General features: G+C 50.5%; 1 protein-coding gene across 1 annotated transcript; it reads right to left on the bottom strand.

The window, feature by feature from the left end:
• Nucleotides 1-347: 347 nt before the first annotated feature.
• Nucleotides 348-15,381, bottom strand: USP20 (ubiquitin specific peptidase 20; the record flags this gene model as incomplete). Its single annotated transcript, XM_084272346.1, has 23 exons — nucleotides 348-613; nucleotides 1,341-1,412; nucleotides 1,669-1,771; nucleotides 2,064-2,172; nucleotides 2,882-2,963; nucleotides 3,557-3,726; nucleotides 3,834-3,960; nucleotides 4,445-4,625; nucleotides 4,902-4,947; nucleotides 5,345-5,378; nucleotides 5,965-6,059; nucleotides 6,528-6,700; nucleotides 6,968-7,080; nucleotides 8,318-8,455; nucleotides 9,386-9,827; nucleotides 11,157-11,235; nucleotides 12,326-12,439; nucleotides 13,003-13,072; nucleotides 13,259-13,355; nucleotides 13,942-14,073; nucleotides 14,186-14,248; nucleotides 14,881-14,934; nucleotides 15,301-15,381. 23 exons carry the CDS (start codon nucleotides 15,379-15,381, stop codon nucleotides 453-455), a joined length of 2,736 nt encoding a protein of 911 aa, XP_084128472.1. The 3' UTR covers nucleotides 348-452.
• Between the last annotated feature and the right edge of the window lie 211 nt (nucleotides 15,382-15,592).

Here is a 15,592-nt window from a genome sequence, read left to right as displayed (position 1 = left end):
CCCACGAGACCCTGGGGGTTTAGTCACCCACAAAGAACAGGTTTCTCTAGTCGCAGGCTGGAGCCCAGTAACGTTTCTTCGTTATCCTTAAACATTTGAGTTCAAAAGTGCCAAAAGCAAAACCTGCAAAGGAGCAGAGACTTAGTTCTGGGGCAAGCTGGGAGCTTCCAGTAAGCAAACAAAAGGGCGAGGGTCAAAACACCATCCTGGTGATGTTTGGCTGCAGCCTTGAGCCACAGCTTGAGCCAGAGGTGAATTGTGGAGAAGCTGCTGGTCTCCTGCTCCTGCCAGCACCACCCCGTGTTCAGAGGGCGGAGGAAACAGCGGTGGCAGGAGCTGCACACGCCTTCAAGTGCCAGACAAGGGAAGAGGGTTGGCTCCTTGGGATTCCCCACCTTCCATCCCTAAAGGCTGTATCTGGGCCGTACCTTCCCTGCCCCGTGCTGCTCAGATCACACAGCCCGTGTCTCCGCCTCGATCTTCTGCTCCCCGTGCAGGTTCTCCAGGTCTTGGACCTGGGCGATGTTCTGCCGGATGGCGATCTCCGGGCCCCCTCCGTACAGGGTGCTGAGGTAAATCCAGGTCTCCTCAGAAATCTGCCCGTAGTCAGCACCTGAGAGGGATAGGAGCAGGGATCAGATGGGACGGGGTGGTGTCCCACAGCACCACGATGTCCTCTCCACCCACCTCCCAGCCCAGGCCTGGCCCCAGGAAGAGCGAGGCAGGAGCGGTTCCTGCAGCTGCACAGTGCAGACCCACCGAGCTCTGCTCTGCCTCACTGCAGCCACCATGCCCCCTCCACCTGCCCTCCGCAGAGCAACCTGCTGCTGGAAGCCACCCCAGCTCTGTGACAGTGTCACTGGCCACTGTGGGGTCCTGCTGCAGTCACCTCCTTTCCCAGGGAGGAACTGAGCAGCACAACCCATGACAGCAGCATCCTCCTGTCCCTGTGCCCAGCGGGGAAGGAGCTCCAACAGCCCAAGGGCTCACAAACATGCAGCTGGACACAGCGATTCCCAGCAGCTCCCAGGGCTGCCCCGCCCAGGAGACACTGAAAACGCTCCTCTGAGCTGTCCTAGGAGGGACAATGTCAGGTGGTAGAAGCCCAAAGGAGGAAAAGCAGAGAACTTGGCCAGAAAGGTTACAGAGGAGGAGGAAACACCACGGTACGGCTGCAGTTTGATGGGCTTGGCCGGAGAGCCAGGGCCGGCAGCGCAGGGATGCAGAGAGAACTGACCTCTGCAACACCATCCTGCTCTGCAACCACCCAACTACAGGCAGCTGGGCCCAGCAGAACCTCCTCCACCTCTGCACTACCAGACAGCGAGCACAAGCCTTACCCTGCTTCACTTGCACGTGGCCACCTGCCTTAGTGAGCGCGATCTTGCTGTTGTCGATGGGTCCGGGAGGCTCTGGAAGAGGAGAAGGAACATGTCAGAAGCCACACTGCTGCCCACCTTGCCTCTGCAGCCAGCTCATTCCCTCAGCTGGTTCCCCCTCTTATTTCTGCCCTGCCCTTGGGGCCCTGCAGGCAGCCTCACTGATGTCTGAGCCCCGTTCAGTCTCGAGTCAGAGCAGCCAGGTGCAAAGCTCACCAGGGACCCGTGAAGGTAAGATTCCATCCCACCTCCCACCCCCAACACAGCCCAGAGGTCTCTGGCTTCTTACCGTTATCCTTCCCCTTGACAAAGGCTTCCCACTCACGGAACCACTGCATGCTGATGCAGTAGATGACACTTGGAGACTCCTCTGCCTGGAAAGCCTTGTTCAGCTGGGGGAGCAGAGGACAGAGGTGGAGAGAAAGGAGTTAGTCGCTTCGGAGCTCTGGAGGAGACCCCTGTGCTAACTAAGGCAGCTGTGCCAGTCTTCAGGAGAACCACTTGTAATACCACCAACTCCCTCACAACCCGCTCCTCAACAGAGCGGGCAAGAGACTAGGATGGGTTCCAACTTCACTACTGCCTTCCTGAGGAACCCCCAGATCAATCTTTGGCCAGGCTACAGATCATGTTCTGGAAGACAGGGGCAGGAGGCTGCTGCTTCCAGAAGCTTCCCACACAAACCTTGATGAAGGTGTCGATCTCGATTCTCCTGCGCTTGGCAAGTGCTTCGATCTCCACCTGGCAGATGGAGCAGACGTACAGGTGGTTCACAGCAGGGCCTCCCCCAAACCTGAGCACGGGGAGAGAGGGAGTGGAATGAAGAACCACAGGGGAATCAAAGTGCTTCCCAAGCCTGATTCCTAGAGAGATGGAGCCCTAGGCTATTCTGGAGACTGGCAGTGGGCTGAATGGAGAGAGGGGCCTTTACTGAGCACAGCAAGGCTCTGGGACAGCACCCTGATACAGCTCATTTTGGTTTAGATGAGGAGGATACCCCCATACAGGAAAGATGTGGGACTGTTGGAGAGGGTTCAGAGGAGCCATGAAGATGATCAGAGGGCTGGAGCAGGTCCCCTAAGGAGAGCCTGGAGAAGAGAAGGCTGTGGGGGGACCTCATTGCACCCTTCCAGTCCCTGAAGGGAGCAGAGGAACAGGAGGGGAATCAGCTTGTTAAAGGGCAGATAATGGCAGGACAAGGGGGATGGAGTGAAGCTGAAGGAGGGAAGGGTGAGATGAGATATTACGGGGAAGTTCTTTCCAGAGAGAGTGGTGAGGGGCTGGAACAGGCTGCCCAGAGAGGGGGTGGGTGCCCCATCCCTGGAGGTGTTCAAGGCCAGGTTGGATGGGGCCCTGGGCAACCTTGTGTAGTTCCAGGCCTGGAGGTTGGTGGCTGCAGGCCTTTAAGGTGCCCTGGGAAGGGACTGTGTCTTGGTCACTACCCAAGATGCATAACAAACCCCAAAACTCACTGGGAGGAAGAATGAGGTGGCTGCATTCACCTGTTGTAGAGATATTCCCACACATTCTGAGGCAGAATCACAACCAGGTCATCGATGTAGTGGTATTTGTTGGGAGGGATCCCTGTGGAGGAAAGGCAAAAGGGGAGTTAACCAGGGATCACCTTATTGCTGGGTAAATACACACATGAAAAAGGCAGATCTTCCTTGCTGAAAACTCCTTGATTCCAGAATCAGCTAAAGAAAGACAGTCAGGAGCTCGTTAATCGTGGAGGTTTCTCAATTCACAGCCTCTATTTCTAACCAGTGGAGATCTATAAACACTCTGCTCCCTGGCAGGACAGATGAAGCAGCAGAACAGCAAAACGTGGCACCAGCTCTCTTCCTCAGCACGTGCTCCCCTCCAAACAAACACTGACTGCCAGCCTTGCCCATAGGGTATCGCAGATAAACGCTGCCTTATCTGCCTACTACTGGCTTGTTTTTAAAAACCAAACAGAGGACCAAGATCTGTTGCTTCCCAACACTACACATGGCTCCAGGCCTCTGATCAGCAGGACAATAGGGTGATTGTCTCACGTCTCCCTGAACAGGCTGGAGTTTCTGCCAAAGAAGCAGATCCTGCTGCAGCCAGGCTGTGGCAGGACTACAGCTGGAGCTCTTCCCCTGAAGCCTGAGGGTACAGCTGAGAGTGGCTGTTCCCAGATCTGGCCTTACCTCCATGAGAGCACAGAAAGGTGTGGTTGGTGATGGGACCAGGCTCAGCAAAGGTGTTGAATTTGTTGAGCCACTCTCGAGAGATGTAGAACTGGAGCAGGCTGTGCTCCTTCATGCTGGCCAGGGACACGACCTTCTGACGCTCCCGCACCGCTTCTTCACTGCTTTTCCTTAAGCAGGGAAAGGAAGAGAGGATTTCCCAACAGAAAGTTTTCCAAAGGTTTTTCTAGGTGGTGTGCAACCAGGATGGGATCACTACATCCAGGGCAGAGCTCACCTGTAGAACAGGACATAGGCTTCTGCGTTCTGGACCACGGTCTCGTGGACCTCAGTGACGTACTGGTCATCAAACTCGTACCACTGGCCGTTGATCACGTTCTGGCAGTAGGCTATGTAATGCCCACCTGTAAGAGAGCAGACACAACACCCCTGGGGCTCAGCCTGTGGACAGAAGTTGGTCCAGGGGTGATGTCAGCAGCACAAACTGGTTTAGATTCTGGTGGAGATGGAGAGTGAGCCCCCAAAAAGGTGTGACTCCTGTTCAGGTAAGCTGTGCAGGATTTGGGGAGCCCGGCACTGTTGCCCTGATTCACCTTCCTTGGAAGGGGCTTCCCCATGCAGCTGAGGAGCCTGGAAGGGGCTGAGCCCACCCAGAGGTGAGGCTGACATAGCTGCAGGGGTCTAGCAGAAGCTGCTTTGGGGTTTTTCCCCTCTTTTCAAAGGGCAGAGGCTGAGCAAAACTGGGGATGGAGGGGACAGGGGATGGAGGGGACAGGCCTTGCACTGCACCCAGAAGAGGTGCTGGCTGGTCCTGCAACACACCTGTGCCTTGCTTCTACTCGTGTCATTCCTGGTCACCTCTGCCTGTACTCCCACAGAAGGACTTACTGCCTGCTGTGCCGTGGTGGCAGATGACTGACAGCAGATCGTAGGTGGTGATCTGGGAGACACACTCCTTGGCCAGGAAAGGTCGCAGATCCAGCCCTTCCAAGGGGAAGGAGACGTGGCTGTTGATCTTGAAGGAATACATCACCTCGTGCCGGAACCGTTTCAAGTGGATGCAGAGAATCTAGGCCAGACCAAGGACAGGGAACACCAGGGTGAGGTTTTGCCAAGGGTGTTCTGGTAGAACAACACATCTCTGGGTGTCTGATCTTTGGAAGGCTGCTTTGCCTCTAAGTCATGAATCCTGCTGGCTCACCAGCTTAGAACAAGGGAGCCTCTTCTGGTCTAGAAAGAGGACTTTGCCATCAAATTAAACTGCTATTTCTGTCCTACCTTGAGCCTCCTTTTCCTCCTCAGCAGCTGCTAAAAGAAGAGTAGGAAATGAAGTGCTTTTCCTCACCTCTGGTAGCCGGAGGACCTTGCAGTACTTGACTCCATTCCTCAGCCTGAGGGAGGGAAAGAAACGAGCTGTGAGAAACCTCTACAGCAAAGGGATGCCAGAAAGCAAAGCTGGATCTTGTTTGCTTTCAAATCCAAGACAAATCCTCCACTCCAGCAGCAACAAATTCAGGCTCTTCCCAGCATCCTTCCCAAAGGATGGCATGAGCAGTTTGTCATGCCTCTTCTTTCTAATCCTCATCCCTGTTCACATCCCTCTTCCTTTCTTCCCCCCCAAAGACAGCACGTTTCCTACCTGCAATCAGCAACCTCTCAAGCAGAGCTCTGGCACATGGCAAGGCAGACTTCACATGCCACTCAGCACAAGAAGCATCCTGGCAGAGGGCTCAGCAAGGACAAATAAAGCCCCAGAAACACAGCACAATACAGGTAACCCAAACTTACTTTTTACACCGTTCACAGCTGTACATGTTGTCCCCTGCAAAGAGAAGAGAGCTGTTACTCAGAGCACACCAAGCTGGTGTGACTATGCTTCCATCCAGGGCTGAGAAACAAAGTTAAGCAACCTCTTGGGGAAGCCAGAGTGAGATTTAAACAGAGATCAACACAGGTGAGTACAGCAAATTGTTTGAGTCTGGATGGGGCCCTGGGCAACCTTGTGTAGCTCCAGGCCTGGAGGCTGGTGGCCCTGCCTGTGGCAGGGGGTTGGAGCTCTGTGATCCTTGGGGTCCCTCCCAACCCAGACCAGTCTGGGATTCTATGAGTCACCAGAGAAAGCAAAGAAACTAAGAGGTTAAGGAGCCACAGCACTCCCAGCCAGCAGCTACAGCTGCTCCTTGCTGGCGACACTCCCACTCAGATTTCCCACCCCTGAGCAGGTGGAGACACTAACTCAGTTCTGCTCAGAGATACTGGTCTACCAACTCGTGGTCCTGCCAGTGTCTGAGTGAAATACTGAGGCAGAATTGTCACCAGCTTTATTCCACCTCCAAAATGCATGGGAGTTTCTTCTCTCTGCTGTTCTCCTTGGCTTGTGCTGCCAGACCCCACTGAAGAGAACTCACCCTTCAACTCATCTGCTGCAAAAAAGGCAGCAAGACAATCCTCCAGCGTCACCACAGGACCCCAAAACCAGCTAGGGATACAGGACACCACAAATCTGCAGAAGAGAGGGGATCAAGAGACAGTTAAGTGTGAAACAGCTGAACAGTTTGACTTACAAAACCCCAAATGGATGATGGGTTTCCATCTAGCTGGAGGTCTGAGCTCATCACGCTCCCCAGAGGAGCACAGAAAGAATGGTTTCTCTCAGCTGATGTCCCTACTGTGATTGCTCAAACTGGACATGATTTGGAAAACTACTATGTAATTTACTAGATAATTTACTCTGGGTGGCAAACCTGAGCTAAAGGCAGAGGCAAGTGATGAGGAGCTGCACAGGAGAACTCAAGGTGTATGAGGGTACTAGAGGAACAATAGCAACTGGTTCACATGCAACCTGTGAGGTTCCACATGCTGTCATCCAAGGAACAGTTACAGTTGATGTTCCACTGTCAACACCAGTGGTGGGGAGAGCTGCCTTGCAGGGCAAACCCCAGAAGAAAGAGGCCCTGCCCAGGGAACCCACCTCCTGATGTACTCCATGATGAAAGCAATCCAGCCCTGTGAAGCATAGTTGTCCCCACATGCCCCTGTCTTAGCTGGCACGTTTTGGTAGATGGCAGAGTGCAGCTTGGCCAGGTCCTCCTTCCCTGGGATTGGGAGTGACAGGTCCTGGAATGTCTCCACTGTTGTAGAAACCTGGAAATATCCAAGAGGAAGAGGTCTGGGTCTCCTGTGTGTGTATCAGAGCTGGGACCTGACCCCCATCACCTTTTATCATTGCTTGGATTTTGTCTAGGCTAGACACCTGAGCTGGCAGTAATTACTAATTGCTGTGACTAATTACAGGATGGCTTTTGTCACGGCTTCTGTAGCACTGCACTCAGTTTCCTAATGTGAACATGATATCACTAGGCCAGCTCAGGAGAGCTGCAGGCTGGAAGATTCTGCTCTGGGACTACTCACTCTGTCACAGGTGAGGCACTGCACCAGGCTGAGGATGGAGCCATCGAAGATGTCCGAAATCACACTGCGGTAACGAAGTTCTTTCTTCTTTTTCCCAGAGGCCTGCACCTGGGCTGAAAGGACAAACAAGGAAGCCCCATCATGTAGCAGCTCCTCTCCCATCTCCTGTCTCAGCAGAGTCACACTGCCACACAAGGACACAGGGCAAGCCCCATCCTGCATGTGCAGGCATCACCTGTATGTCACAGCGAGATAGAGGAGCCTGTTGTGAGCTGACATGAAGAACACGGTGCAGGAAAGGGAGAGGGTAGCCAGCTGAACCAACACAATGTGCCAGCTCTCAGCAGGCAGAAATTATCTTACTGGAATTCCCATCTCCATCCTCTTATGACATGGTTTGAAGTCTGGCCCTGCCACAGGGAGTCACCACTTTTTTGAGGTCTTGCAACATTTTGCTCTAAGCTTTACACTTTTTTTCCTCTCCCTCCCTCACCTGCCTGTCCCCTTTGTCCTTTTTTATCTCCCTCTGACATTTACCATGTGTTTCTCAGTGTCTTACAGTGGAGAGGACTCTCCACAGCAGGGACTGACCCAAAACAGTTTTAATAACAACCCCTCTTCCCCACACAACACACGTGCATGGAGACAGAGTGCTTTTCATCCAGCCAGAACATCTGCAGTTGTGCTGACCTCAGCCAAGGAGCTGGGACACACTGGAGGAAAGAACTCCATTGTTGGGCAGCTGTGGGGAGGGAGGTGTAAGCACGTGCCTGTTGTGTTTGCAGGCTATGCAATGCTGAGGGGCTTCATTTTGCAGTTTGCTGGGGATGATGAGACCAGTCTGGTAACAACAGAAGCCAGGCCCCACTCTGAAGCCTAACGATGCTTCCAGCACCATCTGCAGTGGTAAGTCTATTCTGTGAGCCTGTGATGTCTACAAGGCAGGAAGCTGTCTCTTGGTAACATCATCTTTCAGTCCTCTGGCCCATGTGTTATGAAATTCAGGTCTGGCAGACAAATGTTTACACATCTCCCCCTCCCCTAAAGGGACAGAGCTTGTGTCTGGGATTTTGTAGCCATTTCATTAACACCCACCAGAGCACACAGACACAGGCATGAAAATTGTTTCAGGCTCCAATATAAGAGCAGACCAGAACATCTGTTCTGCCCAGAGCATGACTTTACCTGCAGGTTTCCTCTAGTCTTTGCCTAGTAGTTTCAGAAAGCACTGAGGGAATCAGCACTTCTTAAACCCGCTTATCAAGGAGGAGGATGGATTCCTTCCCTCCTCTGTAAACGAACCCCTCCTCCTTCCACCCACTCCCCACTTTGTGTCCCTCTTTGCCCTACCTTTCTTGAGCACATAGGAAGGTCCAAGCCTGGCAGGGCTGGAGCGAGGAGGGCTGCTGGAGAGCTTGGAGTGCACGTCGTGATGGACTGGGCTGCAGGGGCGCGAGGAGCAGCGCACGTAGGCATCGTTGTCGGGCTCTGCGTGGGGGAACGGGCAGGGAGAAGAGCACTGCTGAAAACCCCAGGTACTAAAGGCAACGCTGTCACTGCCAGCCCAGCTCTGCTTTGCAGCACAGAACCTTCCCCAAAACACACAGCTCTGTGCCTGCTAACTGTCCTGCTTGCCCAGGCTGGCAGAGGCAGCTTCCTCACTGCACGCGTCAGGAGTGCAGAGCTACACTAGACAGCTAATAGCTACAGAGGGAAAAAAAAACCCCAACCTGCCATTTTTTCACACTTATGACTAATTAGGTTTTACAGCTTGCTCCCATATCCCTAATCACACAAACAGCACTGCTGGGTTCAGTGCCAGTTGGCAGAGTGAGGCTCTTATTTAAAGAAGTGTTGAAAGAGCGGATATGTTCAGTCTGAGGTGACTCCCCACCTACACCCTGCTGCTGCGCTTTTCCAGGCACAGAAGTGCACAAACTGTGCCTCTCCCCTCTCCTCCACAAAGCCCACAGTCCAAAACTGGCAATTACCTGTCCCTACACCTTTTCCCCAGTGTTTCCTAGTGTTTCCCTAGCCTTTCCCCAGGCCAGCCTAGCAGATAAAGCAACTTTCACAGACAAACCCTTTTTCTTACATTAGGACAAGGCATCAATACAGTGTCTGTGGGTTTTTGAGCACTCACTGCCTTCAGGACATAGTCCTTGCTCAGCTCCACAGCACTTCAGCTCAGCCAGGCACCTCTCTGGCCCACATACTAGATTTTCTTCTAGAATCAACTGTACACAAAGGCAGAATTACTGCCAGGGACTCTGAGGAAAATCTTGGATGCAAAACCTCTTGAAACCCCTAGAAGGAACAGTCAAATTATGTGTTCTTTGCCCCTGTGCTACAGCCCTGTCCCTGTGTAGGATGAGAACATGTCTTCTCACAACTGATACACGTGGAAGAGGTGTGTACCTGGTGTCCTACACGGGCTGGCAGGACAGGGAGCTGGCAGCACCTCAGGTGAGGCTCTGCCATCAACTGGCATCATAGTAGTGTCAACATCTGCATCCTCATCCACCTGCTCCGAGTTGCTGCGCCGATGGCCACAGGAGAACTTCCTGTCCTTCATCCTCTCTTTCTCAGAGATGCCTCTCCCTGCTTCATCCTGGATCAGCAACTCTGTCTCTGCCAGGGAGCTGCTGCCCATGCTGCCTGTGGTCCGGCCTTGACCATCCCCTTCACCCCTGTCACTGCTGGAGTCACAGGAGAGGAACTCATCCTCTGAAGGGCTTCTGTCTCCCTCTCGCTTGTCGTCTTGGTCACTGGTATCCAAATCCCTTGTCTCTGCAACAATGGGTTCCTTCAGCTCTTCGTGAAGCTGGTCCATCAGGCACCGCAGGAACTCCTGAGTGTCCTGAAAGCCAGGAGGAATTCCATGTTAGCATCCATCCAGAAATGGGGCAAACAAGAGGGGGCAAAAGAAGAGATGGCACTATTCACAGCCTCTCCCATGCTGCCCACAAAGGTCAGCCACTTCTCCAACACAAGGAGACCTGCTGAACCAAGTGAGTTCTGCAGGATGTACCAAGAAACCTGCCTGCCAGGTAAAGGCTTTTAACTCCTAAATGATAAAAGGCACAATTTTATCTGAGCATTTTCAGCTGAAAGACACTGAAAAGCCAGAAAGCAGCTGCTGCAGCGTGCAAGCCAGGAGCTTATTTATCAGGGCTTTACAACTGATAAGAGGCAAGAGACAAGGAGGAACTGAATGAAGCCAGCAGGCCACAGGGAATAGACTCTTATCCGCAGAACAGATTTCATGAGCACGTACATCTGCTCGTAGCAATCCCTCTTAAACAGGGCAGATTAAAATCTTTAATAAATGGGGAATGGAACCAGAAACCAAAGACTCTTGCAGTCAAGGTGCAAGCTCCTACATTTCTACTACATGGCAGAGGAGCTGACACGTTGGCTTCAAAGAACCCGCTGCAAAGCGACTCGGCATTGTGACATCTCCAGAAAGTTAATTATGATGTTTCTGTTATTTTATGGAAACTTGGCTTTTAGCCTGCTCTGTCTTCCTTTCAACTTCATCTCTTTACAGCTGAGAGTTTTCCAATCCAAGGTACTTCAAAGATAAATATAGAAGTTCTTTCATTAATCGTTATTTTTACTCCTCTTGTTTCAGCCTCCTGCCAGCATCACAGCTCAGAGGGACTGTCACTTCTTTTGCAAATTTTCTACTCAAACGTAGTTTGATGTTTACATTTGACTCTGAAGAATAAACACAAGAGATAGGCTGATAAAAACTTCAAAGAAAAAAGGGAGCCTATCTTTAAGTATGATTTATTTTGCTGTTCAGAAAGAGAACATCGGTATCTTTAACTTTTTAGCACAGATTTATGCAGGTTTCCCAGCTCTGATGGGAATAGAGAAGACCTAACCTCTCACAGAGCAGGGATCTCCAAGCCCTTTATAAGGGAGGTGACCATCATCATTTCAGAGATGAGAAAGCTGATGCAGGAAAATGCATTGATTTGGTACCAGCAAGCCAGAGACAGAGCCTGGAAGAGAACCCCGGTCTCCTCAATCCCACCTGAATGCTATATGAGACCCCTAAGGCTGACACAAAATGGGCATGACCCCGAGCTCCAGCTCTTCCTCCCAAGCACAAGCACCACAGCCCCAGGAAGAAAAGTCCCAGCATCTCTGGAATAACAGCATGTTTTGGTTGAGGCCCCACCTGCTGTGCATAACCTCGGAACATGGGGTTGACGAGCTTAATTCCATGGGACAGGCTGCTTGGAACAACGTAACTGGGGCTGTTTAGATATGGGAAAAAGAAAAAGAAGTTAGTTTGCTTATCAGGCCTGGAGCCAGTTTGTCTAAGAAGCCATAGAACAGGGTGTGGTAACTAGTTGAGAGGACAAAAGATAACTAAGCACCTGCAGAGCCTGCAGAGCCTGGGCATATATTTCTCTGAATGATACAGAAATTAGGAGACAGAAAACATTTTGCTGTCACTTCAGTCCAGCCTCCCAGAGACAATCTTCCCTAGAGCACACGTTAACTTGAAGCTCTGTCCACACTTGGACTCTTTCTCCAGCAGGGTTTTGTAATTAATTTGATTTTGCCACACCATGGCTGGCTGAAAGCTGGGTGGGCTGGCCACCCAGTCAATGAGGTAAATGAAAACCAGTATTAAACTGGCAGTTCAAGCTGCACCCTTCTCCTCCAGAAAGGCACAGTTCACTTTTGCTCTGCATCTCACTTATCTCTCCTTAACAGCTACCATAAAACTAACAGGCAATGCCATTTAGATCCCTAGTTTGATTACTTCAGTTGATCTCTCAGAGCAGAAATCTTCAGGTTTAAGCAGAGCTGCATTGTTTCACACCATCCTTTTGGCTGGTCTAGAATTCAAACCAACAGTGAACATCTCTCAAAACATCACCTGCATTTTCCCTTCTCTTTGGTAAAAATCTATCACTCTTTCCAACCAAATCACCCATCCTGCTCCTAATCAAGAGCAGTGCAATGAAGTGCTGGTCAGCTCATGCAAAACACTCAGCAATGACCAAGAGTTCTCCTCATTCCATCATTTTTTCTTTACTGCCAACAGGGAGGAGAGATAAATATATATAAAGAAAAATCTTCCTTTTTGAAGTTGTCACATCAAGAATGTATTCTTGTGATTGCTGACATCAATATGCCCACTTTATTACCAGGAGGAGAATATGGGGTTTCCTAGATAACAGGGGAATCCTCACATATCCATCTACGTAGGGTTTGAACTGTCTGCCTTGGGAGATTGTGCTTATCCCAGAAAACCAAATTTCCTCTTTGCTGACACCAGACTTCAGAACTGACAGAAGTACAAAGCCTGTCCAGATCAGATGAGGGACCACTCACCGTTTCTTATGCCAAACCTCAGACACCAGCTTCTGGTAACTCTTGCACAGTGCTGGTTTCTTATCAGTACGGACCAGTCCACCACATTCCAGAAAAAACTGTGTGAGGGGGGGGCTACAAGGGAAAAAAAGAGCCAAATTCAGGGCATAGAAATTTTGCCCCTGCTTCTATTTAAGGGTTTATCAAAGTGTCTTTCCAAAAGCCTGCTTAAGATACTGATTTTAAGAAGTGATTCCAGATGCAGACTGGAGTCCTAATTTGAAGCAAATGAAGAAAGCTGATCTCAACCTGTTCCCAGTGTAGAGAACCTGGAATTAGTACTCAGCAGGATGGCTACAATATATTTTAGGGTATGGGTTGTCAGAAAGACATCTCTGGGGTCAATAAAAAGATGTGACATGCCTGCCCATGCACTAAACACATTTCTGTCGCAGAAGAAGGGATGAAGTCTTACTTCCAAGCACTCATCTAAACATGAGTCTTGTATGTAGCCACAAGCTGGCTGTTTGCTCAGTTTCCTACCGTAAAACTTCTGCTGCCCTGAGCAAACACAATTATTTGACATCTAGTTTGGCCAGTTTCTCTCTGTAAGACTCACAAAGGGCTTGGATCAGAAGCACCAGATTTGACACTGAGTGAAGTCTAGTAAAGACTCTACTAAAGGCCCTACTGCCTACCAGTTAGAGAGAGCCTGAAGTGCTGCATTCATGTAGCAGGAGTTCCCAAGATTTTTCATTCCAGTAAGGCCTAGAGCACAAACAAGAGAGGCATGAAACACTTTCCAGAAAGTGCTTTCTACATTCCTCCCCAAAGGAGAGGGAATTCAGCCCTTTCCAGGCAGTTTCCACACTCTGCTCCTAGGAACCTCTCAGTGCAGGTCCTACAGATTGCAGAGGTACTCTCACAGCCCTTTCATCAACTCGATGCAGTTACCTCTTGGCTTCAAATCATCATCCTCTGATTCAGATTCGCCTTCATCAGCCACTGCAATGGGAACAGCTTTCAAAGGGTGAGCAGGCAATGGAGAATCCTAGATTAGAGACAGAGAAAGAAGCATCAGTGAGAGGCCTGCTTTAAGAGGTGAGCTGTGAGAGATAATATCTTGCACAGAAATTGAGCCAGGCTTTAAGAAAAACACACCAGGGAGAGAAAAAACAGTTGCACTGTCTCCTTTTCTCACTAAGGCAAGGAGGGAGTGAAAACAGTACCATTACTGCTTCCAGTATACATGGTAGGAGAGAGATCAGGAACAGACAGCTGTGTCACAAGTAAATGCACTTCTGGTCTGGCAGATAGAATTTCCATGGGCCATGCACTGAAAATGAAGATGTGACAGCTGGTTTGGTTCCCCCCAGAAACAGACACCCCATGGAAGAGTCTAGGAATGGTTAAAAAGTAAAGTCAAGATGGATATTCAAGTCATCTGGAAGTCTTCCTGCTGGGAGATCCTAGAAGGCAAGGCTACTGATCCTCTGACTACAGGTAGCCACTCTCCTGGAAAGAGCTCTGACACAACAAAAGCCAGGACAATAGCAGAAACCACTCAGCTGGTTTTGGAACAGGTAAGCAAAGACCCTGCCAAGTGTTTAACCCCCCACACTGTGACACAGACCCACCGGTTCAGCGAACTTCACTGGCGGTGCCGGTGTGTGCGCCGCCAGCCGCTGGTCCAGGAACACCTCCTTCTCACAGGCGTAACACCACACACGGAACGTGGTCAGGTTCACTGTCAGGTTGTGCTTTTTGGCCTGCAAATTAAAGGGTGAAACAAGGAGTTGTGATTTAGCTGGCTCAAGCTGAAGCACCAGACTACCGGCTGAGGGGAGAGGAGGATGAGGAAAGTGCAAGGGAAAAGCTCACCTGTGCATGCAGCGTGCTGTGGTCAGCGAAGGACTCCCCACAACCAACGTAAGGACAACCAATCTAGTGAGAGGAAACAGCAGAAGTACCATGGGCACATCAAAGTAGACTGTTTGTAGACAAAACAGTCTGCAGCTCCAGTGCCAGCAGCAGACACAACTTGAGAATTATCTCATCAGTTTTCTAACCTGCTCTTTATTCAGGGCCCAGAGTAAGATGCCAAAGAAATTGGGATCACTTGACTAGAGAAACCCAGAACCAGGCAGCTCATCTGAGTAGTCTCAAAACATCTAGGCATTCCAGTATAACAATAAACTGCCCCTGCCCCTCTGCAAGCCCCTGCTCACTCCTTTCTGCCTGTCTGCCCTGAGCAACGTCTTCTGAGGTCTCACACTTGCAGCTTCCCTTCCCAGATGCCAGCAGAGGCAGGACCCAGCCAACAGTCAAGGCTGGGCATTTTATTCACTGGGACTACCAGAAGGCAATCACCTATGAGGAGTGACCAGTCACAGCTTGGCATGTTCTGGCAGTGTCAGTCTTTAACCCAGGGAGTCTTTTCCTTGGAATCCATCAAAAATCAGTGGATAGTTCCACTGTGAACCACACCCCCCCTTTTTTTCCTCCCCAGTGCAATACTTTTTTAAAAAAAATTATATAAAGTCCCATCATGCACACAAACAGCAAGCCAGCTTTACCTGAAGACAAGCCCAGAGATTTGGTCCCACAGCTCCACAAGACTGGCAAGTTCCCTGCATATTCATAATAAAAGAAGGTTTGTTTGCTTGGTTGGTTTTTAAGCACCCTAGTCCTTCAGGAGTGGGAAACACCTCTGTAAGACAGGTCTCACCAACCTGCAGCTTACAGTGTTTCATTTCTTAGTATCACACTGGCAATTAAATATAAGCTTTGCAGCATTTAGCTAAGTAACACATCTGAACAGGATCAAGCAACAGTGAGAAACAGATCAGATGAGTCAAGGTTTGCTTTATAGGGCCTGTGCAGGGTACAGCAGCACTGGAAGAAGAGTTTCTGCCTCTCCTCCAGAGATAGGCAGCATTTTCTTCAAGAAACAAACAATAGCTAAAAGGGAGACTGACCACCAGAACACCCTGTACCTTGGACTTGAGCAGCAGATCATCCCTGGTCACCTCTCCTATGGAATCCAGGTGAGGGCAGATGTCTCTTGTTTCTCCCATTTTCACCAGTGCTCACTGGGAGGGGGGATATCTTCCTAGGATAAGACAGTACAACACACAAATGAAGCCAATAATTTGTACAGTGAGGAATGTGCATCCAGAAATTGCAGGAGGGTGCTCAGTACACAGTCCAGCTTCAGCACCACAGCTCCTGAGTGGTTTTCAGGGATGGGGATGGATTTACTGTTGCCTAAACAGTGACCACCTTCTC

The sequence above is a fragment of the Gallinula chloropus genome (genome assembly GCF_964237585.1).
Source record: "Gallinula chloropus genome assembly, chromosome: 18".
Lineage (NCBI taxonomy): Eukaryota > Metazoa > Chordata > Aves > Gruiformes > Rallidae > Gallinula > Gallinula chloropus.
Note: the sequence above shows the minus strand (reverse complement) of the source record. Positions and strands in the feature narration are given on the sequence as shown.